Source organism: Trachypithecus francoisi, unplaced genomic scaffold (genome assembly GCF_009764315.1).
Source record: "Trachypithecus francoisi isolate TF-2019V2 unplaced genomic scaffold, Tfra_2.0 Lachesis_group12, whole genome shotgun sequence".
Classification (NCBI taxonomy): domain Eukaryota; kingdom Metazoa; phylum Chordata; class Mammalia; order Primates; family Cercopithecidae; genus Trachypithecus; species Trachypithecus francoisi.
In genome coordinates, this window is record NW_022681457.1 from 80654702 (window position 1) to 80680445 (window position 25744).

The 25744-nt window shown below is 42.0% G+C and overlaps 1 protein-coding gene across 15 annotated transcripts in view; it reads right to left on the reverse strand.

The window, feature by feature from the left end:
- ST3GAL3 (ST3 beta-galactoside alpha-2,3-sialyltransferase 3) overlaps window positions 1-25744 on the reverse strand; it is a 239593-nt gene that overhangs the window by 103578 nt on the left and 110271 nt on the right. For all 15 annotated transcript variants that reach the window (XR_004440891.1, XM_033226759.1, XM_033226764.1 and 12 more), the window contains one exon: window positions 16543-16585. Coding sequence is in view for 14 of the 15 variants with exons in the window: in XM_033226759.1 (XP_033082650.1) it covers window positions 16543-16585 (43 nt within the window). In the remaining variant the exon portion in view is untranslated. The remainder of the gene's footprint in view (window positions 1-16542; window positions 16586-25744) is intronic.

Sequence of the window (25744 nt, forward strand, 5' to 3'; positions counted from 1 at the left end):
TATGCACTGATCGGATAACAAACAAATATATAAGCATCTCTTCTCTACCCATTGTTCTAAATCCTTAGTAATCATTATACCATACATGGACCTATCAACTGGTTTACGCAGGCAGAGGCCTTGCAAAACATATTTGGCCAGGGCCCTGTCTACCTTTGGAGCAGTCCTACTCTAAGGTAAGTATTATTTTCATTTTTGGCAAGAGAAAACTGACTCCAAAACTCTATCCTGTTCTTACCAAAGCCCCAACTTTCTTTGATGTAAAGCGTAATCAGCTTAAGGTAAGAAGACTGGAGTTTAAGTCACTTACTAGGTATGCAACCTCAGGTAAGACACAACTGGTTTCCTTAACTCTTAAAATAGCTATAGTAATGTACATTTTATAGGGCTGATGGAAAAAAAAATTAGCTGGGCGTGGTGGCAGGCGCCTGTAGTCCTAGCTAGTTGGGAGGCTGAGGCAGGAGAATGATGTGAACCTGGGAGGCGGAGCTTGCAGTGAGCTGAGGTCGCGCCACTGCACTCCAGCCTGTGTGACAGAGCGAGACTCCGTCTCAAAAAAAAAAAAAATTACCTTTGGGTATAAGTACAACCACTGTTATACACAACATATGGAGGAGACAGACAATTAAAGTGGTCTCAGGAATTAGGGCGGGTATCTTGAGGAGGTACTGTCAAGAAAAGAGAGAAAGTAGAAGGACATTCTCAACCGAGGGTACAACATGTGCAAGGGTTCAAAGTAGAAAGAGAGCCTGGCACATATCAGAAACTGCAAATACATTAGTATTGACAGAACAAAGCCTGTGAGACCACAGCATGGTCTTGCTGCTAGGACAAGGAGTCTTGACTTGCTGATGGAGGCAACGGGAAGCCACTGAAGGATTTTTATGCAGATGAATGACATGCACTAGTCCAAGAGAGAAATGAGGAGACCTGGTTGAAGGAGTAACAGTGGATACAGACAGGAAGAATATTCGTAAGTTATATTTGGGAAGCAAAATAATAGAGTGGAGGAATGTAACCAACAATTATTCAGCAGTATCAGGAGTTCTGTTTTTGTTTTAATTTACTTTTATTTACATTATTGTTAATCCTTAAACAGTCCTATACGATAGGCATTATTCTTCCCATTTTATGAACAAAGAAATAAAAAAATTCAACTAGGCAGTGGTAGGAGGAAGATTTGAATATAGACCATTCTGATTTCAAAGCCCTCGGATGTTGGTTATAGCTGTTTTCTAAAATATACTTTTTATATTTCCTGATTCCAAAGCCCTTAGTGGTGTTTTTTTGTTTTTGTTTTTGTTTTTTTTTAACAGACATTTCTTTTTAGTGCTGAATAGTAGTCCATTGTCTAGATGTGCCAGCTTGAGGACATCTTGATGCTTCCAGTTATTGGCAATTATGAATAAAGCTGCTATAAATATTCATGTATAGTTTTTGTGTAGACATAAGTTTTCAGTTCCACTGGGTAAACACTTAGGAGGGTGACTGCTAGAACATATGGTCATATTATGCTTCACTTCGTAAGCTGCTGCCAAACTGTGCTCCAAAGTGGCCAAACCATTATGCATTTCCACCAGCAGTGAATGAGAGTTCCTATTGCTCCACATCCTTGTCAGCATTTGAGACTGTCAGGTTTTTGTTTTGTTTTGAGTCCTTCTAATAGGTGTGATAGTATTTCACTGTTGTTTTAATTTGCATTTCCTTAATGACATATAACGCAAGCATCTTATCATATGCTTATTTTCCATCTGCGTATCTTTTTGGACCATCTGGAAAGGGTGTCTTTTTGGTTCTTTTGCCCATTTTTAAAATTGGGTTGGTTGTTTTCTTAATGTTGAGTTTTAAGAGTTCTTTGTATATTCTGAATACAATTCCTTAATCAGGTATGCATTTGCAATTTTTTCCCCAGTTTGTGGCTTGTTTTTTCATTCACTTAACAGTGAATTTCACAGAGTACAAGTTTTAGAGTTTAATAAAATCAACTTATTGATTTTTCTTTCCTGAATTGTGCTTTTGGTTTTGTATCTAAAAACTCATTACCAAACCCAAAGTTACATAAATTTTCTATGTTACCTTCCAGAAGTTTATTATAGTTTCAGGTTTTACATTTAGTCTATTTAGGTTCCATTTTGAGTTAATTTTTGCGAAAGGTACAAGGTGAATGATTAATTTGTACATACAGATATCTAAAATTATTCCAGTATCATTTGTTTAAAAAATTATCCTTTTTCCACTGAATTGCCTTTGCTCCTTTGTCTGAGATCAACAGACAATATTTGTGTGGGTCAATTTACGGGATCTCTATCCTATTCTATTGATCTATTTGTCCATTCTTTTGCCAATACCATGCTATCTTGATTGTATCTTGATAACTTTATTGTAGGTCTGGAGTCAGGTACTGTCAATCCTCCAACTTTCTTCTTCATCGTCAGTAGATTCTGGGTCTTCTGCCTTTTCACATAAACTTTAACATAAGTTTGTTGATATTCATAAAATTACTTGCTGCAATTTTGATTCTGATTACGTCAAATGTATAGATCAAGTAGAGAACTGACATCTTAATAATACTGAGGCTGGGCACATTGGCTCACATCTGTAATCCTAGCACGTTGGGAGGCCAAAGCAGGAAGACTGCTTGATCCCAGGAGTTTGACACCAGCCCCAGCAACATAGCAAGACCCTCACTCTACAAAATAAAAATAAATAAATAATAAATAAATTAGCTGGGTGTGGTAGCGCATGCCTGTAGTCCCAGCTACTTGAGAGGCTGAGGTAGAAGGACCACTTGAGCCTGGGAGGTTAAGGCAGCAGTGAGCCGTGTTTGCACCGCTACACTCCAGTCTGGGCAACCCTGTTTCCAAAAAACCCCAAAATCAAATACTGAGTCCTTCTATCAAAATGTGGAATATCCATTTATCTAGATTTATGTGATGTCTTTCATTAGAGTTTTGTAGTTTTCCTCATTCATATATGAATCTGTGCACAAACACATTCACACATATTTCATCAGATTTATCCCTAAGTATTTCCTTTTTTTGGCACTAATGTAAATAATACCGTGTTTTAAGTTTTAAATTCCAACTGCTTCTTGCTGGTATATAGAAAAGCAATTGCCTTTTGTATGTTAACCTCACAGCCTGAAAACTTGCCTTAACTGCTTATTAGTTCCAGAATGTTTTTGCCAATCTTTGGGATTTTCTACATAGACAATCATGTCATCTGTGAACAGAGTCAGTTTTATTTCTTCCTTCCCAATCTGTATGCCTTTTATTTCCTTTTCTTGTCTTACTGTGTTAGTGAAGACTTTAGTATAATGTTGAACAGGAGTGGTGTAGGGGGGACATACTTGGTTTTTTCTCAATCTTATGGGAAAAAAATCCAGTTTCTCATCATTAAGCAAGATGTTAGCTATAGGTTTTTTGATCAAATTGAAGAAGTTCCCCTCTACTCATAGTCTGCTGATAATTTTTTAAAAAATCATGAATAGATATTGGATTGTATCAAATGGTTTTTTTACATCTATGGATATATGATTTTTCTTCTTTAGCCTGTTGATGTCACAGAATGTGCATTAATTGATTTTTGAAAGCTGAACCAGCCTTGCATACCCGGAATAAATCCCACTTGGCTGCAACATGTAATTCTTTTTATACATTGCTGAATTCAATTCGCTAATAATTTTGTTGAGGATTTCTGGAGCATGTTCATCAGAGATATTGGTCTGTAATTTTCCTTTCTCACAATATCTTTATTTGGGTAATAGGGTAATGTTGGACGCATAGAATGAGAAAGTGTTCTTACTGCTTTGATTTTCTGGAAGACATTGTAGAGAACTGATACCATTTGGTATCATTTTTTCCCTTAAATTTTGATAGAATCCACCAGTGAAACCATCTGAGACTGTTGTTTCTGTTTTGGAAAGTTATTAATTAGTGATTTAATTTCTTTAGTAGATACAGATTTATTCAGATTGTCTATTTCTCCCTGTGTCAGTTTTGGTGGTTTCTGTCTTTTAAGGAATCAGTCCATTTCATCTAAGTTACCAGATTTGTGAGTACAGAGTTGTTCACAATGTTCTTTTATTATCCTTTTTCTTTTGTTTTGAGACAGGGTCTCACTGTCGCCCAGGCTGGAGTGCAGTGGTGTGATTACAGCTCACTGCAGCCTTGACCTCTCAGGCTCAAGTGATACTCCCATCTCAACCTACTAAGTAGCTGGGATTACAGGTACAACCGGCTGATTTTGTGTTTTTGAAGAGACAAGGTCTCCCTACGTTGCCCAGGCTGGTCTTAAGTTCCTGGGCTCAAGCGATCCTCCTGCCTCAGCCTTCCAAAGTGCTAGGACTATAGGGTGAACCACCTCACCCAGTCCATTATTTTTTTAATATCTATGGATTAGTAGTGATGATCCTATGTTCACTTCTCATATTAGTAATTTATATCTTCTCTTTCTCTCTTTTTGGCTAGAGGTTTATCAATTTTATAGATATTTGCAAAGAACCAGCTTTTGTTTTGTTGATTTTCTCTGTTGATTTCTACTCTGTACTTCTACTACAGCCTCCTAAGTACCCTCTCCCTTTCCATTCTTGCCCCTCTCTAATCAAATTACCTTCTTGCGGCCAAAGACATCTTCCTAAGGGTCAAAACTGATTATGTCACTACTCATCTGATTAAAACTCTTCGAGGCATCTTTTGCCCTTGAGATGAAGCCCAAATTTCTCCTTGTTATCTCTAAAGCCCCACATAATTTGGTCTCTGCCCATTCCTCCAGACTTCTCAAGTTCCACCCTCAGGTCTCCTGGAGTTTGGCAGCATAGAAAAGACAAATATTACATCTTTACACATATATTTATTTCAATTATAGATAAGGACAAGATAAATTAGTCAATAGAATGTATAGGAAGTTCTTCAATTGGCTGAGATTTTAAAAGACCATTAAGAAAAACTAGAGAAGAAATTGGTAACCAAAAACTAATATAAAATGGATTTCTGAAAAGTGTCTAGAGATCTATAGCCCATAATGAAAGTTTGAAAAAATTACAGAAACATCCAAACATATTTTTTCATTGTAAGAGTGTAATAAAAACAATATTTTGAATCAAAAGAAAAGAAAGTAGCTGCAATTGCACTACCCTAACATAACTATTATGATATTCGGCAGTAGTTGTTATATTATATTCAGATATGATTATAATGACAAGCCTGAAGTCACTTCATGGTTCTTGACCCTGGCACATTAGAATCGTCTGAAAGAATGTTCAAACATAAACGTACCTGAGCCCCAATTCCTGATCAACTAAATCAGAATCTCTGGGTAGTGAGGTGTGGGGAAAAGAGAGGTCAGCCTGTTACTGTGTCTATATAGAAAGAAGTAGATTTAAGAGACTCCATTTGGTTCTGTATTTGAGATGCTGTTGATCTGTGACCCTACCCCCAACCTTGTCCTTGCAAGAGACATGTGCTGTGGTGACTTAAGGTTAAAAGGATTTTGGGCTGTAGAGAATGTGCTTTGTTAAACAAGTGCCTAAAGCCTGCTTGTGGTTAAAGGTCATCACCATTCTCTTAAATCTCAAGTAAGAGGAAAACATTTGTCTTGTGCCCGTCCCTGGGCAATGGAACATCTCGGTGTAAAACCCATTGTGTGCTTTGTTTACTGAGCAAAGAGAAAACCGCTTTTAGGAATAAGGTGAGATTTGCTGGAGCAATACTGCTAAAAGGTTTATGGAGATATTTGCATATGCATCTCAAGGCACAGCATTTTCCTTGAACTTATTCAGGTCACAAAGATCTTTATCTATATGTCTTACTGCTGATTTACTCCCTTAACTTTTAGATGGTAAAGATAATTATCAATAAATACTAAGGGAACTCAGAGGCCGGTGCCGGTGTGGGTCCTCTGTAAGCTGAGCGCCCGTCCCCTGGGCCCCGCTTTTCTTTCTCTATACTTTGTCTCTGTGTCTTATTTCTTTTCTCAAGTCTCTCGTTCCACCTAACGAGAAACACCCACAGGTGTGGAGGGGCAGGCCACCCCTTCAGTGAGGTCTTAGTTATGAATCATCACACATAGACATACTCCTTTGTACAGACAGATTTATTTCTGGTATCAATTACCTAGGGAAGTGGAGACTTCCTCAGACAGGAAACAGAATCTTTTATTAGGCAGTGGTTCTCAATTTGGCTGCATATTAGACTCACCTGGGCAGCTTTAAAAATCCTAATGCAAAGGCTGTGTCCTCGCTCAATGACTTCAAAATCTCTAGAGGATGGGATGCAGGCATCAGTAATTTTTTAGGCTCTCTAGGTGATTCCAATATGCAGTCAAGGTCAAAAACCACTGTGCAGAGAGAGTCCTCGGTAGGCTGCAAAGTGGGAATTTGGCTCTTTCGGTCTTGATCACATAGCTCAAGATGTCTAAGAGAGTCTTTGAACAGTGGGCTGTGAAAAAGGCTAGATGTCATGAAGCAAGGAAGCTAGCCAAATCCTGCAATGCTGTGCTCTCCTGTTGTGAAGTAAGTATGGCCCTGGCTTGTGCTAGCTATAGAAGAGACAGAATCATTTTGGAAACCAGACTACTCCTTTGGATTTCTTATCCTCTCAAGGTGAATTTCTCTGTTGTCCTCTTTTAATCTTTAGTGAAATATTTTTAGCTTTGCTTAGAGGAGCCAAAAGAAAGTGTCCCCCCACCACACACCCCCCACCTTTCCTCTTTTATTTTTTTTAAGGCATTAAAGAGAAGCTGGCCCTCTGAAGTCAGCATGATGGTGGCAGAAGTTCTTCAAGTGACAGTCTCTCCAGGAGATGGGGAAAGTCAGGGTTAGATAAAGGAAGGGGCCACTTGACAGTCCTCACCACTGCACCCCCCTCCCTAAAAACCTTCTAATAACAATACTTGAAAGATCTGGATTTTGTTATTAAAGGTGGCTCTATTCTCTCTTACTCATACCCTCTTCCTTCTGTCCTCGATTGACTGAACAAATATTTATTGAATATTTACTATGCACATAAACACTATACTAGGCATTGTGAATATATCTGTGAACAGAACATTCCTACTTCTTGCCCTTATAAAGCTTCTGGTATAGTTAAAACGTAGGATCAAACTGTGAATTTGGAAAAACAGAAAGTTCTGTTTTTTTAAAATTTAATTTAATTAATTAATTAATTTATTTTTTGAGACGGAGTCTCGCTCTGTCGCCCAGGCTGGAGTGCAGTGGCCGGATCTCGGCTCACTGCAAGCTCTGTCTCCCGGGTTTCCGCCATTCTCCTGCCTCAGCCTCCTGAGTAGCTGGGACCACAGGTGCCCGCCACCTTGCCCGGCTAGTTTTTTTGTATTTTTTTAGTAGAGACAGGGTTTCACTGTGTTAGCCAGGATGGTCTCGATCTCCTGACCTCATGATCCGCCCACCTCAGTCTCCCAAAGTGCTGGGATTAGAGGCTCGAGCCACCGCGCTCGGCCTAGAAAGCTATGTTGAATAGTGAGCAAAGTAAAAAAGTTTGGAGCCAGGCAGAGAAGGGTTCAAATACTGGCTTGATCACATTTAGTTCTGTGAACACAAGTAAATTACTTATTCCTTCTATAGTCATTTTTACATTTGTTAAAATGCATTTAAATACCGTCTGCTTCATAGAGTTGTCCACCATTTATCCATGCAACAAATATTTATTAATTGATCAACAAGTAATACAGTAGACACTGGTTTTGCTGCTAGAAAATAGTAGGGAACAAAATAGAAAAAACCCTCTAGTAGATGGAGACAGACAATAAACAAGTAAATAAAACATATGCGGCATCTGAGAGTGATAGACACCCAGGAGAAAATGACACAGTAAAGGGGAACAGGGAATGCCAATAGGGGATGGGGCTATGATTTTAAATGGGATAGGCAAGGAAACTTTATTAAGAAGGTAACATTTGAACTACGTTCTAAAAAGGTAAGGGAGTGCACAATCTCTGCAGGTATCTGGGGAAGTGTTCCAGACAAGGGAATGATCAAATGCCAAGAGTCTTGAGGCGGGAACAGACCTGGAGTGTCCAAATCACAGCAAGGAGCCCAGGATAAAACAATAAATCAGGAGACCAACAAGAAACCAAGGTGTAGACCATGTAGGGCCTTGGTGAGCATTGTAAAGATTCTGGCTGTCATTCTGCAAGAAATGGGGAGCCATTGGGGAGTTCTGATCACAGGAGTAATAAGACCTATCTTGTATTTTAATAGGCTCACTTTGGCTTCAGTGTGGCAACAGACCACAGAGAAGCAAGCATAAAATCTGGAAGACTAGTTAGGAGTGCAAAAGTTCGGTGGGAGGTGGTGGTTTGGACAGAGTGATGATATAGAGGTAGTGAGAAGTGGTTGGATCTGAGGGTATTTAAGGTAAAGCTAATAGGGTTTACTGATTATCAGATTTGAGTGTCAAAGAAATGATGCTACAGTATTTGATGTGAAGAATGGAAGGATGTAGTTAGCTGCCATTTCCTAGGGTAGAAAAGATTCTGGAGTTTAGTTCTGGACATGTTAAGTGTGAGATGCCTAATATACATCCGAATGAAGGGGGCAATTGGGTAAATGAGTCTGGAGTGTGGGGAAAGAGAACTGGGCTTGATACAAATGTAGGCGTCATCAGCATATAGATGACATTTAAAGCCATGATACTGGATGAGATTAAGCAAATGTTGTGGGAAAAGGTAACACAGAAAGTACCTAGTGCACCACTGGGCATATAGTAGGTGCTCAATAAATGTTTTCCCCTTGAAGTCCTAGGGAACTTGACAGGCTGTTTTAGAAGTGTTAAACTCACCTCATATTTAGACTGCTCCATGCTTATCCACTATTACAAACGACCTGGTTTCCACAAGGCTCTGGGGATTAAGAGTTGTTTGCTTTCATTTTCATATTTTTGTGTCTTCACATGGAATTCCTTATGAAATTAGACTGAGCATTAAAGTCCCCATGCTCTTGCCCACATAAAACACCTGTAAAACACCACACTGTGGCAGCAGACAGAGCTTTCCCAGAGCACTTGCCCACACCCAGCAGAAACAGATGAAACTTCCATTTAATTAAATCTGCTCCCAGAAGGCCCACATCGGCTCAGGAAACTCACACCTGGACACCAGGATCTGGCTCCTTCAAGAAATCCAGATGGCTCATCTCTCTCCTGGACTAACGGCACATTGCTGGCTCATTGTGTCATATTCCTTATAATGGAGACTGAGATTTCCTTAGGGTTCTTTCTGGAATGCTCTGCCTATCTTCCTTTGACTCTTTGCTCAAATGCCACCTTCTCAATGAGTTTTACCTTGACTGTCCCACTGAAACTTGCACTCTCTTCAACAGCATTCCCTTGTCTTGCTCTATTTTCTTTCACAGCACTTATCACCTTCCAAAATCCTAAAAACTTTATTCATAACATTTTTGTTTACTGATTGTCTTGTTCACTGGTATATCCCCAGAGCACAGAATATTGCCTAATACATATTAATTGCTCAACAAATCTGTTGATTGAATGAGAGAGTATCCACTTTGTTGTTGAGGCAAGAGCCTTTACCCCTGAGCCTTTTCCCAGGGCCCTCAACTTTGAGCCAGACAACAGTAGACTCCTTTCAGAGAGCAGATGTGCCCCTCAGAGGTATCATTAAATCAGGTTGTGGCTGCCTGCCCGTAGCAGCCTGAGTGCCCAACCCCTGGGGAAGACGGGGTCAATTCTCAGGCAACCGCAAGGCTAGTAATGTCACCAGCTCACCAGTCTCACATTCTAGTTATTCCTGTTTCTCTCCAAACCATATTCTCCTCAGTTTTCTTTCCCTCAAGTCACTGTTCTCTGCTTCTTCTTGGTCCAATTTCCTACTTCTCCCCCGGCACAGCCCACACTCTAACTTTCAATTATGTGGCATAAAACTGTGTTCTTTATATCCTCAAACCCTTCAGTGAATGTTCCTTCCATTTTTGCTTTCATAGAAACCTAGGTCTCTTGGGAAAACACCGTTTTTACAGCTCTCTGCAAAGGAGGCTGCACTTTCATCTGTACTCCATGGACCCTGGGATCCATGGTTATCCTCTTTGGAGTCCATTAATGCTTCCAAACCACCAATATGTCATGCTTATTATAAAAAAAGAAACAACCAAAAACTTGTCTGTTGCTCATGCTGTCCAGCAATACTACCCTTTACCCTCCCTTCCTGTTCTCAATTGCTTCCTCCCCATTCACTAAGACCTCAGCTTACAGGATAGCCTTTCCAATCAAGCTTGTAAGGCTATGCCTGTGGCTTAGAAGTTTCCGTTTATTCCAGTTAGAAAACACAGAGCTGGTGCTCAAGAAATATCTGCTAAATCAAAGAGTGAAGAAATGAAATCCGGGGTATGGAGCAGGAGGCAAGCTGAAGTCCAGGTCTCATTTTTCGGCTATATCCCTGCCAGTTTACCAGACACTGATAAGGGCTAACTCTCATCCTTGGTATTACAATTGTCAATGCTTTAACTGAGACTTAGTAGTTAAATAACTCACTCCAGATTAGAGCTAGTAAGATGTGGAACTGGGCCTCAAAACTCCATGTCTGACTCCACAGCTCACATTTTTAACCACCAAAAAGTTCTGCCTAAGCCGGGCGCGGTGGCTCAAGCCTGTAATCCCAGCACTTTGGGAGGCCGAGGCGGGCGGATCACAAGGTCAGGAGATCGAGACCATCCTGGCTAACACGGTGAAACCCCGTCTCTACTAAAAAATACAAAAAACTAGCCGGGCGAGGTGGCGGGCGCCTGTAGTCCCAGCTACTCGGGAGGCTGAGGCAGGAGAATGGTGTGAACCTGGGAGGCGGAGCTTGCAGTGAGCTGAGATCCGGCCAGTGCACTCCAGCTTGGGTGACAGAGCGAGACTCCGTCTCAAAAAAAAAAAAAAAAAAAAAGTTCTGCCTACTTGAACAACAGTTCTTGTAGTAAAAAGACAAGGTTTTGCATGTCGGTATTCTGAATAATGTTCACAGCACTAACAAGTGATTTTGTCATGTAGATACAAGCAGAAAGGAATTCTCAAAGAAAATATAAGCCACTCTATTCCAGAAAGACATAATTAAACAAATACAGTGAAGACAAAAAAAAATCTAAAATGTCTATTTCCAGGCTTTTGGAATATCACTAGATATAAGGTATTTTAAGAGTATTTCTCCCATTCTGTAGGCTGTCTGTGTACTCTGTTGATAGTTTCTTTTGCTGTGCAGAAGCTCTTTAATTTGATTAGGTCTCGTTTGTCAATTTTTGTTCTTGTTGTAGTTGCTTTCGGGGACGTAGCCATAAATTCTTTGCCAAAGTCAACGATGAGAAGGGTATGTCCTAGGTTTTCTGCTAGGATTTCAATAGTGTGAGGTCTTACATTTAAATCTTTAATCCATCTTAATTTTTATATATGGTGAAATGTGGGGATTCAGTTTCATTCTTCTGCATATAGTTAGCCAGTTATCCCAACACCATTTATTGAATAGAGAGTCCATTCCCTATTGCTTATTTTTGTAGACTTTGTTGAAGATCAGAATGGTTGTAGCTGTGTGGCTTTATTTCTGGGTTCTCTATTCTGTTCCATTGGTCTATGTGTCTGTTTCTGTAGCAATATCAAGTTTAGTTACTATATCCTTATAGTAGAGTTTGAAGTCTAGCAATGTGATACCTCCAGCTCTGTTCTTTTTGCTTAGGATTGCTTTGGCTATTCTGGCTTTTTGGTTACATATACATTTTAGAATGGTTTTCTCTACTTCTATGAAAAATGATGTTGATAGATGCAGCTGTAAGTCATTATCCTAAACAAATTAACGCAGAAAAGAAAATGAAATATCACATGTTCTCACTTACAAATGGGAGCTAAATACTGAATACACATGGACATAAAAATAAGAACAGACACTGGGGACTACTAGAGGCGGGAGTGGGGAGTGGGCTGAAAAACTATCTGTTGAATATTATGCTCACTATCTGGGTAATGGGACCATCCACACTCCAAACCTCACCATCACACAATAAACCCATGTAACAAGCCTGCACATTTACCCCAGAATCCATTTTTTTAAAAGGAGTTTTTCTATGCAATAGGGTTCCAAGAATAGAAAACATCTGGAGTGAGGAGATAATTCTCAAGATAGAGATGTGTTGCATTCTCAATTAAGGGTGAGCCAACTACACTTGTGGGCCAAAGCCAACCTTTCACCTGTTTTTTATATGGCCTGTAAGTTAAGAATGTCTTTTACATTTTTAATAGATGGAGCAAAAAATCAAAAAGCATATTTTTCACACATAAAAATTATATAAAATTGCCAGGCGTGGTGGCTCATGCCTGTAATCCCAACACTTTGGGAGGCCAAGGCAGGCGGATCACCCAAGGCCAGGAGCTCAAGACAAGCCTGACCAACATGGAAAAACCCCATCTCTACTAAATATACAAAATTAGCCAGGCTTGATGGCGCATGCCTGTAATCCCAGCTATTCGGGAGGCTGAGGCAGGAGAATCACTTGAACTGGGGAAGCAGAGGTTGCAGTGAGCCGAGATTGCGCCACTGCACTCCAGCCTGGGCAACAAGAATGAAACTCTGTCTCAAAAATATACATATATAATTAAAACTTCAGGGTCCATAAATAAAGTTTTATTGAAATATAGCCATACTCATTAATCTATATACTATCTATGGATGCTTTCAAGTTAAAACAGCAAAGCTGAGTAGTCGTGACAGAAAAAACAATGCCCCAAATTTTAAAATATTTCCCATTTGGCCCTTTGCCAAAAGAGTTTGCCAACCCCTTTTATAAATAATTTCTTCTGTCTTACCTTCCAGTTCACTAACTCTGTCTTCAGTTGTATCTAATCAGCGCTAACCCCTTTTACTGAGTTTTTAATTTTGGTCACTGTATTTTTTAACTCTAGAAGTTCATTGTTTTTTCAAATCTGGTATTTTGCTTTTCATAGTTCCCTATTCTATGCATATAATTCAGTATTGTCTCTTATTTCTTTAAATATAGTATATTTAATTGCTTTATAAATGATGTGTGGTAATTCCAATTTCAGAAATCTTTGTGGATACTCCTCTGTTGCCAGTTGTTTTACATGTTTCTCATAAAACCATGAGAACAAGCTTCAATAGAAGCTTGTTTCCTTGTGTGTTTAGTTATTTTTTACTGTAAGCTGTTTATTTCCTTGAAAAGTTATTTATGAGGAATGCATATGTCTTCCTCTATGGAAAGTCTGCATTTATTTCTGCCAGGTGCTTGGAGGCACTGCCAGTCTGGAATACCTTAAACTGAATTCATGGCTTGAGGTTCCCTAGATCACCTGAGTGATGAGAACTCTGGCAACAAATACCAAGTGTTTTTGTTCTACTGCCATGACCTACTCAGTGCTTTGGTAACTGTTCTTGCAGCCTGCTTTGGGGGTGCAGGTTTATTAATAGTTCTAGTTTATCCTTATGCTGGGTCCTTTGGGGTTCCAGTTAACATGAAAGTAATTAAAAGATGAAAAATATGGAAGATAAGTTAATATAATGAGAAGGTCTAAAATTTAACCAGAATTTCAGAAGAGGAATAGAGAGAGAGTGGGGCAGAGGGAATATTTAAAGAGATAATGGCTGAAATTTTCCCAAAACATATGAAATTCTTATACCCAAGAATCTAAATGAGGCCAGATACTGTGGCTTACACCTGTAATCCTAACACTTCAGGAAGTTAAGGCAGGAGGATCACTTGAGCCCAGGAGTACAAGACCAGCCTGGGCAACACAGCAAGAGCCTGTCTGTACCAAAAAAGGGAAGAAGAAGAAGACGAAGATGAATAAGAAGAAGGAGAAGGAGAAGAAGGAGAAGAAGGAGAAGGAGAAGGAGGAAGAGGAGGAGGAGGAGGAGGAGAAGGGGGGTTGGAGAAGAGGGGAAGAAGAAGGGGGGGAGGAAAAGAGGGGGAAGGAGAAGAGGGGGAAGGAGAAGAGGAGGAAGAAGAGGAAGAGCAAGAAGAGGAGGAGGAAGAAGAGGAAGAAGCAGCAGCAGGGAGGAGAAGAGGGGGAAGAGAAGAGAAGGGAGGAGAAGATGGGGGAGGAGAAGAGGGGGAGGAGAAGAGGGGGGAGGAAAAGAGGGGGAAGGAGAAGAGGGGAAGAAGAGAAAGAGCAAGAAGAGGAGGAGGAAGAAGAGGAAGAAGAAGCAGCAGCTAAAAGAATCCCAATCAAGATAAATAAAAAGAAAGCCTTACATTGGCATACTTATTCATACTTTATAGAATGCTTTCTTTTATTCTTCATAAAGCCATAGGAAGTGAGTGCTATTATCTACATTTTTCATAAAGGAAAATTGGGATTCAGAAAGCTAAAATATAATAATTATCTAAGGTCATGTAATACTATGCAGCAGAGACAGAATTCAAATCCAGTTCCGATTAAAGTTCAGATCCTTTACTATACTTCAGAAATAGAATATAACACAACTAGAGAGGGACTTGGTAAGGGGTGATCTCAACTTTGCTGAGTAACTGCCCCCACCAAAAACAGAATCCTTAACTTGGAAACTTCTCTCTGGAAGTAGGTGGAAATCTTTCTCAGGTATCTGTGAGACAGGAGAGACAGCACTGGACTTCTGAAGACAGCACTGGACTAGAAAAAGCTTTGCAGCGAGAGGCAGGAAAGTAGCTTGTACCTTAAATTGTGAGTTAAATCAAATGAGGCCAAGCCAATTTACTGTGCTAATGACCATGTTAACTCACATAGTTCCAAGAACTGGCCTGATACACAACAGAAAGCTACACAACAGCCTACTCTGCAGGACCCAACTGTCAGGAGAGCAGGGTAGGAATGTCCTCCTCATCCTCCTCCTTTCACTGCTGAAGACAGTTTAAATACTGTAGTATGTCCTAGAGAATATGCCTTTTGTTCATCAGTGTGATTCAACTTGGGAATTACTCTTATCTCTTCCATTCTGGTGGCATTTCACTTGCTTATGGCTTATACTTGATTTGCTTTTTTCCAGAGTACTAAATTAAGAATTTTCTAAGAGTGAAGCCTATGGCTTTCTACCACAATCAAATACCCCATTCCCTAGATGTTAACACGCGGCTGACATCTCTCTACTAGCCTGGTATACAGAACGCACACATTTTCCTTCATAGTTGCCTCCATAATGTGTAAAAGTTAGGAGATTTACAATACCTGAACTCACAGTATGAGGTATCAGAGCCAAGAAGCCAAATGCCAGACTATTCAGTAGGAAAACCAACCAGCCCCTGATTTGATGTCTTGTATGTAGGTGTGGCCATCATCATCAGACACAACTGCGGAAAAGGCCCTTATGCAAGATGGAAAAGGAAAGAGAAATAATTCTGATCCTTTATGATGTCTGCCTGGTAAAGGGCAGGGGACATAGATGCACAAAGATGACTAACAATAGAAAGGAATCACAGTAGGTAGTAAGGTGGTTCTGCAAGGATTTATTGAGCATCAGCCATGTGAGCAGGCTTGTAGGGGCATGAATACACAGAGTGGAGAGAGCTGCAACTCAAGGCATGCTTGTCAAATAGGGACCATCATCCATCCAGCCACCCATCCTTTCATCCATCCATCCATCCATCCATCCATCCATCCATCCAAGTGTTCAGTGTTTAATGGGTACCTGACAAACATACACCAATACTGTCTAGGTGCTAGAGAGACCAAGAAGACCAGTAAGGAAGGATCCTGGAAGGATTAGATACTCAATATTTGACAGTCCTCTATGAATTAATCATTTCAATTAAATTCTTACAAAAACCCGGTGGAATAAGTTTATTGTCATCATCTTATAGATGAAACTGAGGCTCAGAGTGGTTAAGTAGCTTGCCCCAAATCACAAAGAGAATAAACGTCAATCTGGGATTTGAACCAAGTTATCTACTAGGCCTAGCTCTGAGCCTGTGCCCTTAAAAAATTAGTAATTATTATGCAATTACAGTATAGTGCGATAATTGTAACAGAGGTAGAAAATTCAAAGGAAGCACAGAGGAAGAGACAATTTTGTGTGGGGAAGAAGTAGTTTCTTTTAGTTTTCTAAGTGAGCTAGCAAGGAAAGAGAATTTCAGGCACAGGTAACAAGCATACGCAAAGGTAGAGGGAAAAGGAGGGTTCACCTGTGGCAAGAGTGGCAAGCGTTGAAGCTGGAGAGTAAGACAGGGAGTGATCACAGAAAGCTGTGCATGTCAGGTGCCAGAGCATCTCTGAGAGGCCCCTACCTCCTGCTGTGACTCAACTGTCCTCTACCCTGTAGGAGAAGCCTTTCCAGGAGCCTCCTAGTCCTTCCAACTCCTGGCAGTGGCCTCCTCCTATAATAAGTTGCCTGTGCCAGCCAAATCAAAGGCCTTATGTTTGCACCCATCATCCCACCCTCTGTGGTCACTGCAGACTGTAACATGCCCCAAGATTCTACTGACAGCATGAGGACAGAGGTCCCAGGGAGTCCCCCAGTCACCAGAAGAGTGATGAGAGCTGACCCTTCAAAGTGAGACCCAGCTCTCACAGACCTCTCTGCCACAGAGTCAATGTATCTTCTTGTTCTACTCACAGTTTAGAGTCCAGATTCAGGAGGAAGCCCAACCGATCATACTCTGAAAAAGAAAAGCAGAAAATGTCATTAAAGTCAAGTCACTGATACTAGCATATTGCGTCCCCCAGACCTAGACCATGGGGACAGACAACCCTTGGAAAAGAACACAATTCAACTGCTTCAAAGAACACAACTAAATACATAAACCACAAAACACCAGCTGAACACCTGTTTTGTGAAGGACCAAGTTCAATGCCAGGTATTTCCTATGCATTCTAGGGCAGCCAGTCCTATGTTGGTATACAACTGCCTTCCTTCCTGTTTAAATGTGGTAATTGGAACTGAAATTTAGTAAACCATGAAACTGGAACCTGGAAAAGTAAGAGGCTCAGAAGCAATATTTGCGTCCTCTGAGCTCTAAACACAGTATTTGCTGAATCAGCCACCTTAGCCATGGTGTGAGGATGTGGCAGTCAACAAGTCCCCAAATCCATGCCAATTCTCTTCATGGTCATCATAAGGAACCAATAGATCAGATTACATAAAGAATAGCAAGTTTACAATAAAATTTAAAGACAAATTGATGTTTCTAACAAGTGATTAATCAGTATTTTAATTTATTTAAGTTCTTTACATCTTGCCTCATTCTAAAATGAGGTTGAAACAGTTCTATAAAATTGTATGGAGTACAAGATTTTGAAAAGGATAAATCTGGGGGCCAAAGTGGACATAAACTTAGGAAAATGCAGATGGGATAAGGAAAATAGCAAAAGTGAACATCCTAGGGCCGTGTGTGCTTGTTGAAGGAAGATTACAGATCTGTCCTCAAGATTTTCCATAGCTAAAACTAAGTGCAAAGCACTGATTTCATGGTTCAGCAGTATCTAGAAAATAAACCAGGAGAATCACAGCTATTCTTGATACTAAGACTTGAGGGAAATTTCCTGTTTCCTCAAAAACATTTGTATAAGGAAAATGATAGGGAGTGTCACGGGATTATTTCTTATGGCTCTGCTCCATAGTTGCAGTGTGTGTGTGCGCGTGCGCGCGTGTGTGTGTGTTTGTGTGTCTAGCCAAAATAAGGTGGCCTATGAATGCAGTTCTTAGCTGGCCTGGCTCAGTCTGAGGGTAAAACAGAATACCAAAATACTGGATGGAAAAGGCCAGGCAGCAAAGCTTTCGAGGAACCCAGGCTTTAATAAGCAGTGAACAGCAAAAAGGGGGAAGTCACACACGCTGACAAGTACCTCCCAGGAGTCGTTCTGCAAGGCCAATTAAGGCCAGACTCATTGCTTTCAAAATCATCTGAGCTGTGGAGGGAGAATAAATCCTCTTCTTAAACTTGAAGATACCAACTAGGACACACAACTCAACACAAGGCTTACCTCCCAAGAGAATGGCCTTGAGCAAGTGAAAGCCTTTCCTCAAAATAATTCTGGCTTTGCTCTAACGCAGGCAAATGGATCAAAGACTTGCCTTAACATATCAAGAACTTACAAACATTGGTAAGAAAAACAAAAAAAGACTTAAATATAAAATAAAACTAAAAATACAATTTGCAGAGAGTTAGTGTCAACGTTAAGTGCTCTCTCAACAATCCTATCTTATCATTCCATAGAAAGGAAGCCTCATCAACTTGCCAAATACCTGTCACTATTTCCCTGTGTGGTGACAGCCCTGGAGGAAGGCTCGTGCTGTTGCTCCTCAGACCTGAGCTAAGACTCCCTTAGACAATGAATCCATACTTAGGCAGATTCCTTCAAGAGAGGCCAGAGAATGTTTCCCTCATTGTTGCAAATTCAAGTGTCGGGGCCAAGCAAGAGCATAACACAAATGAGGGAAGTGGGAGAATGTAATACTCTTATACAGCAGCTCACACTACTTATTTTAGTTGCATTAAAAAACAAATTCTGTTGGAATGTCTTTTTTTTTTTTCAATTCACTGTTTTTCCGCCCATATATTTTCTGTATAGTAAAAATAATTATATCTGTGGTTCATTATTTGCCAATGGCATCTTAGTTTTGTTTTGTTTTACACACACATGCACACACACACTGCATATTACATTTCTAAGAACTCTGCATTTGTAAAGCAAGTTTGTCCCTTCATGTCTCTCCGGGTCTAACTGTTGTTTTCTCTCTTTCATTAAGAGATAAGAGGGCAGGACACAGTGGCTCACACCTGTAATCCCAGCACTTTGGGAGACCAAGCTGGGAGGGTTGTTTGAGTTCAGGAGTTTGAGATAAGCCTGGGTAGCATAGTGAGCCCTCATCTATTCAAAAAAATTTTTTTAAATTAGCTGAGCATATTGGTGCACACGTGTAGTACCAGCTACTCCAGAGGCTGAGGGAGGAGGATGGCGTGAGCCTGGGAGATCAAGGCTGCAGTCAGCTGTGATCACGCCACTGCACCCTAGCCTGTGCAACACGGTGAAGGATCACTGTACCCCCCACAGCCCTCAGAAAAGAGACATGAGTACCAGAATAATTTAAGAAAAGGTAATTGTGAGCCCACTGATGATAAATGGCAGCTCACCCTTGGCTCTAGCGTCAAAGCCCAGAGGGAACTGAGTCCATCTGGAGAGTGTGCCCTGCTGAAGGGTGGCTCCCACTAGCTCCTGCTAACTATGGCAGGCAGCAACTCAGGCCCCCCATTACCACATCTTCTGATTTTTTTCAAGGCAGGAATCTGGATTTTTAAGGTAAAATTTCTAAGTTTATAAACATCGGCAAATGGATTCAAGAAAAATGTAAAGATTATATGGACTGACAACTCATGAGGGCTGTGGCTGCCCATAGTAGATGCTCAATAAATATCTGTTGACTATTATCAGGATTATTTGGTCACAACAGTCACAAGTCCAAATCAAATTAGTGTAACAGGATGCTAGAAAGAAAATTTTAGCCAGGCCTATAAGGTGATATATTTCAGTGAAGTGCTACACTAAGATGCAGATTTTCAAAGGAAATCTGTTAATACATATCACGTAATTCTAAAGGCCTTCCCTACATCAAATATAAATAGCAATCAGTTGCTAGAGATGAAGGGAGGGAGGATTTGAAAAATGTCTTTGTGGGGAGCTGTGTTATGAACAGGGCAGGAGGGGTACTTGTCTCTCACTCCAGCCTCTGAAGGACACCTAACATGGCCTTAAGGTTTAGAGAACACAGTGGGTTACCTGGGGCCCACCTCCTACCCAACAAGTCTAGAGGACACAAAGGGCAATGGGTGGGCTGCTGCAGGAGAGCACTGCATGGGGACTGGCCTGCACTCCCAGAATCTGTGGCAAAAACTAATGCATGAAGGAGTTGGTGTGGGCTTGTTTCAGGTCCTTTCCAGAAGATCTGCCTAGAGGGTTGACCGGCCCTTAGCCAACAGAAGCAGTGGGTAGATGATGGGATTCCCAGGAGCTACAGAAGTGAGGAGCAAGGCGGAGACATGGGCATTACCCACGCAGGGGTAACCACAGAGAAGAGGCCCCTAAGATGGAAAGGGGTCATCAGAACACTCACAAAAGCACCCCACCAGAGTCAGCTTTAACTACTTGTCAGGTCCAGAGAGTGCAAACACTCTAGGCTTTTTTTTTTTTTTTTTTTTTTTGAGACGGAGTCTCGCTCTGTCGCCCAGGCTGGAGTGCAGTGGCCGGATCTCAGCTCACTGCAAGCTCCGCCTCCCGGATTTACGCCATTCTCCTGCCTCAGCCTCCCGGGTAGCTGGGATTACAGGCGCCCGCCACCTCGCCCGGCTAGTTTTTTTTTGTATTTTTTTAGTAGAGACGGGGTTTCACCGTGTTCGCCAGGATGGTCTCGATCTCCTGACCTTGTGATCCGCCCGTCTCAGCCTCCCAAAGTGCTGGGATTACAGGCTTGAGCCACCGCGCCCGGCCCACTCTAGGTCTTTACTGCTCATTCTCTCTCGCTCCCATAGCAATCCCGGATATGTCAGAGGCATATGGGAGAGGAGGGAAGAGGAGAGACAAGCAGGACATGCCCTTTCCCCACCAAGCACCTGCCAGCACTAAGCCCTATTGCGGGGAAGGGAGCACCTGCAGCTTTTATGAATTGAAAGCTGTGACTGTTACACAAGATGGGACCCTCTAAGTTTGGAAATGGCAACTCACTGCGACTATGGAATTCTTATTACTTCAGATGTATTAAGGACATGAAAACATTTTAAGGGAACAGTGGGAGACAAAATGAAGGTGTCTGTGATGATCCCTCGACATTTCTTGCATGCTCAACATACTGGTTGCACTAACTCAAGTGAACGGGGTGATTTAGTGGTTCACATAACCAAAACGTAGGAAGGGCCAGAGTGCGGAGGGTCTCAGGGGTGACCAAGAGTGACTGGAATAGAGGGAGGCCATCGGGCCTTCCTCTATTGTCTGTACTCTCCCCTGGTGAGCTTTCTTCGTAAGTGAGGCAACGTGGCCACCAGCAAAATGTAGGCAAACATCTTCCGCTTTGCCACTGGCAAGGGATTGCATTAGCCCCTCTGCTCCCAAGGGTGAAACTCCTGGGGAAAGGCTAGGGCTGGTGGAGCGTGCACCAGCACTTCATTCTGTTATAGTCACAGAGACTGAGGAGACGGGGTTTGTGGAAAATGATGACTCCCATGTGATACACATGGTTACAAGGAGCATTACCAGAAGAAATGTGTTGTACTGAACAAATAAAATCCCCTTGCAAACAATAGGAATAATCTTTGAAAAACTAAAGAGCTAGCTAAACCTCAGAGATTAGATTTAGCTGTAAATCTCAGAGCCAGTTACAATGAGCCATGGACCCCATTTCTCTCATCCTCAGTCCTCTGACAAACCCTTCTCACAATGCCCTCTGACTCACGATTCCAACCACCTGGCCCACCCCTCTCTACCTCCTGCCACCACTGAAGCCTGGCAGACCCTACAAGGTTTTTCTTGAGGCTCTCCAGGGGAGGCTGCTTTTCCTCTCCTTTGCCAAGCACCTGTGGGAATGAGAGGGGAGTGCTTATGACATACTTTGCTGCGATTTTCATCATCTTTCCTGTGTTTGGCATCCTTGGAGCTGTTGGATCTGTGGGTTTTAATCACATTTGAAAAAAATTTGGTTCTTATTTCTTCAAATATTTTTCTGCCCTCCTCTTTCTTTTAGGGGCTCCAATAACACATGTTGTTAGGGCTGCTTGAAATCCCATAGCTCACCAGTGGTCTGTTCATTTTTTTTCCCCAGTCATGTTTCACTCTATGTGTCTTTTCTTTTTCTTTTTTATGACAGGGTCTCGCTCTGTGGCCCAGGTTGGAGCACAGTGGTGCAATCCTGGCTCACTGTAACCTCCGCCTCCTGGGTTCAATCGATTCTCCTGCCTCAGTCTCCGGAGTAGCTGGGATTACAGGCACATGCCACCACGCCTGGCTAAGTTTTGTATTTTTAGTAGAGACGTAGTTTCACCATTGGCCAGGCTGGTCTCGAACTCCTGACCTCAAGTGATCCATCCACCTCAGCTTCCCAAAGTGTGGGATTACAGGTGTAAGCCACCACACCCAGCCCTTTTCTTTTTTTAAGAAACAAGGGTCTCAACCTGTAGACCAGCCTGGAGTGTGGTGGCACAATCATAGCTCACTGCAGCTTCCAACCCCTGGGCTCAAGCAATCTTCCTCCCTCAGCCTCCTGAGTAGCTAGAACTACAGACAAGCACGACCACACTTAGCTAATTTTTAAACTTTTGTAGAGACAGGGGTCTCACTATGTTGCCCAGGCTGAACTGCTGGCCTCAAGTTATCCTCCTTCCTTGGCCTCCCAAAGTGCTGGGATTACAGGTTTGAGCCACTGTACCCAGCTCTCACTCTGTTTCGTTTTAGATAGTTTCTACTGCTGTATCTTCTAGTTCACTATTTTTTTTTATTCTATAGTGTCTAATTTGCTGATTATTCATCCAGTAAATTTTTCATCTCAGACACTGTATATTTCATCTCTGGGAGTTCTTTTTTGAATCTTCCATGCCTTTCCTTAATACTCTCATGCTTTCCTCTGCCTTCTTGAATATAGGAATAGGACATAATGCCCCTAATTCTCTCATTTGTGTCATCTCTAAGCCTGCTTCTACTGATTGCTTTTTCCCTCATTATTGGTTGTGTATTCATGCTTTTCTGAATTGCCTTGTAATTTCTGATTGGCTGCCAGGCATGTGAATTTTACCTTGTTGGGGACAGGATACCTATGCATTCCTTAAGTATTTCTGAGATACAATTACGTCATTTGGTCTAAAGCTAATTTTGCACTGTTACTAATTTTGCCCCAGAGATAAGGCAATACCTTCCTGAGTACACTATGTGATATCTCATGCATTATACAGTTTTCCCACAATTCCCAGCCCTGTGTGACCTCTAGGGATTATTCTGGCTGCCCCTTTCCAGTGGTTCTTTCCCCAGATTCTAGTAGTTTTCCCATCCACATGTACTCATCAGCTGAGAAGTCCAAGGGGGACCTGCAACAAATCCCCTGAGCTCTCTCTCTGTGCAGTTCTCTCCTCTCTGACGATCTGTGAATTCTAGTTGCCCTGGCCTCCTCAAATGCTCAACTGTTACCTCACCTTCAGACTCTTGGGTTCTCCTTCCCTGCAACGTGGACTGCAAACTCTCCAGGAAGTTGGCTTGGGCAATTACAGGACTAACCTCATTTGCTTCCCTTCTTTCAGAGATCAGTGCCCTGCGCTACCAATTGTTCAATGTCTGAAAATATTTCCTTTTTTTTTTCTGGTTTTTTTTTCAGTCGTTTCTCCTTTCCTCACTTTTTCTTCATTCAGCCTAGATTTCACCTTGCTCAACACTCAGTTCAGCCTGCCCAATTATCTTTCCATTGTGCCCAAACCAAATCTCTCGTTCCTGTTCGACCTTCTCTCCTGAGCTCCACTTTTTTTTTTTTTTTTTTTTTTTGAGATGGAGTCTCACACTGTTGCCTAGGTTGGAGTGCAGTGGCGCGATCTCAGCTCACTGCAACCACCGCCTCCTGGGTTCAAGTGATTTTCCTGCTTCAGTCTCCCGAGTAGCTGGGATTACAGGCACCCGCCACCACGCCTGGCTAATTTTTTGTATTTTTAGTAGAGACAGGGTTTCACTATGTTGGCCAGGTCAGTCTTGAACTCCTGACCTCATGATCCACCTGCCTTGGTCTCCCAAAATGCTGGCATTACAGGTGTGAGCGGCTGTGCCTGGCTGAGCATCACATGTGTATAGCCAGCTGCCTTCTGGACAGCTCCAGTTCAGAGTCCTACGGGCACTTAAAACCTAAACCACACCCCCCAAGTTCATCTTCACCCTCACACACACGCAGAACCTCTTTCTGGATTTCCCACCTTAACGAACAACACCACTATTGACCCAGCTGCCCAAGCTTGAAACCTGGGAGAATTCCTTCATTCCTGCTTCTCTCTTCTTTCTTCTAATTCATTACTATGTCCTTTTAATTCCATGTTCTAAATGGATCTCAAATCTACTTACTTTTCTCCATTTCTACTCCCTTCAGCCTAGACACCTTTACTTCTCACCTGGATTGCTGTACCAGCCTCCTGTTATAGCCCGGTCTCCCTGTGCCTGTCTAATAGATGCTCTATGCTGTAATCAGAGCTATCTTTCTGTAAGATAAATATGGCCATATCACAATCCTGCTTAAAACCTTTGGTTGGACTCTACTGATCTCAGAACAAATCCCAATCTCTTCATCTACAAGGTCCCTCAAGACCTAGCCTGTAGCTACCATTCCTACTTTTTTTTTTTTTTTTTTTTTTTGATACTGTCTCGCTCTGTTGGCCAGGCTGGAGCGCAGTGGCACGATCTTCACTCATTGCAACCTCTGCCTCCCAGGCTCAAGCAATTCTACCTCAGCCTCCCGAGTAGCTGGGATTTTAGGGGTGTGCCACCACACCTGGCTAATTTTTGTATTTTAGTAGAGATGGGGTTTCACCATGTTGGCCAGTCTGGTCCTGAATTTGTGACCTCAGGTAGTCCACCCACCTCAGCCTCCCAAAGTGCTGGAATTACAGGCGTGAGCCACCGTGCCCAGCCTCCTACTTCATTTCTTGATTCCCAGCATCACCCCTGCTATATTTGATGTTCCTGCCAGGCTGATCTGTTTTATCTTTCTCCAACATAACTTTATCATCTCCAGGCCTTTGAACATGCCTTTCTCTTTATTTAAAATATTTTCCCTAATGGTTGCAGTGGCTGACGCCTGTAATCCCAACACTTTGGGAGGCCAAGGCAGGCAGACTGCTTGAGCCCAGGAGTGTGAGACCAGCCTGGGCTACATGGTGAAACCTGGTCTCTACTAAAAATATAAAATATTAATCGAGCATGGTGATGTGCACCTGTGGTCCCAGCTACTGGGGAGGCTGAAGTGGGAGGATCACCTGAGCTCGGAAATTCGAGGCTACAGTGAGCCATGACTGCACTGCTGTACTCTGGCCTGGGCAATGGAAGTGAGACCCCGTTTCAAAATAAAAAAATTAAATTATATAATTTCCCAATCCCTTTTCACATTGGTCATTTCCTACACATTATTCCTAAATGACCCACAGTTACCTCTAGCTCAAAATGGTGCAAATCAGACTTATCTCTGCCTGTTTCCCAGTCTTCCAGCCTTGACCCTTCTTGTTTTTAAATGATGGCATTATCATGCAGTCCTCCAAGAAAGAAATTTTTGGTGAAACCCTAATGTCTCTCATTTCTACATACAGACCCTGTTCCCCTCCCTATCCCATCACTGCTTTTGCTTGAGTCTTCACTGTTGCTTGGTTCATGCGGCAACCTTTTGATCTGTCTTCTCAACCTCATCTCCTGCCACTCCCTTCTAGGCAGCCTTTATGCCTGAGAGTTAGCTACTGCAGGTGACATTTCTCCTACAATGCCTTCACTCACCTTGCTCATCCTTCAAGATAAAGCCACCACCAAAGTTCAATTTCACAGATGTTTTTATAGTACAACAAGGAATTTTACATCTTTCCCTAAATTTGCAGTCCTGTCTTACACTATTGTCTCCCTTGCTCTGTGCTCTGGTGATTTTGGCCTCTTTCAGTTCCTAGAATAAGCCACCTCTTTATTCGGTTAATTCCTGCTCATTCTTTAGACCCTAGTTCGAAGGCCCTCTTTCAGAAAAGCATTCCTTGCCGGGCACAGTGGCTCAGGCCTGTAATCCCAGCACTTTGGGAAGCCGAGGCAGGCAGATCACAAGGTCAGGAGTTCAA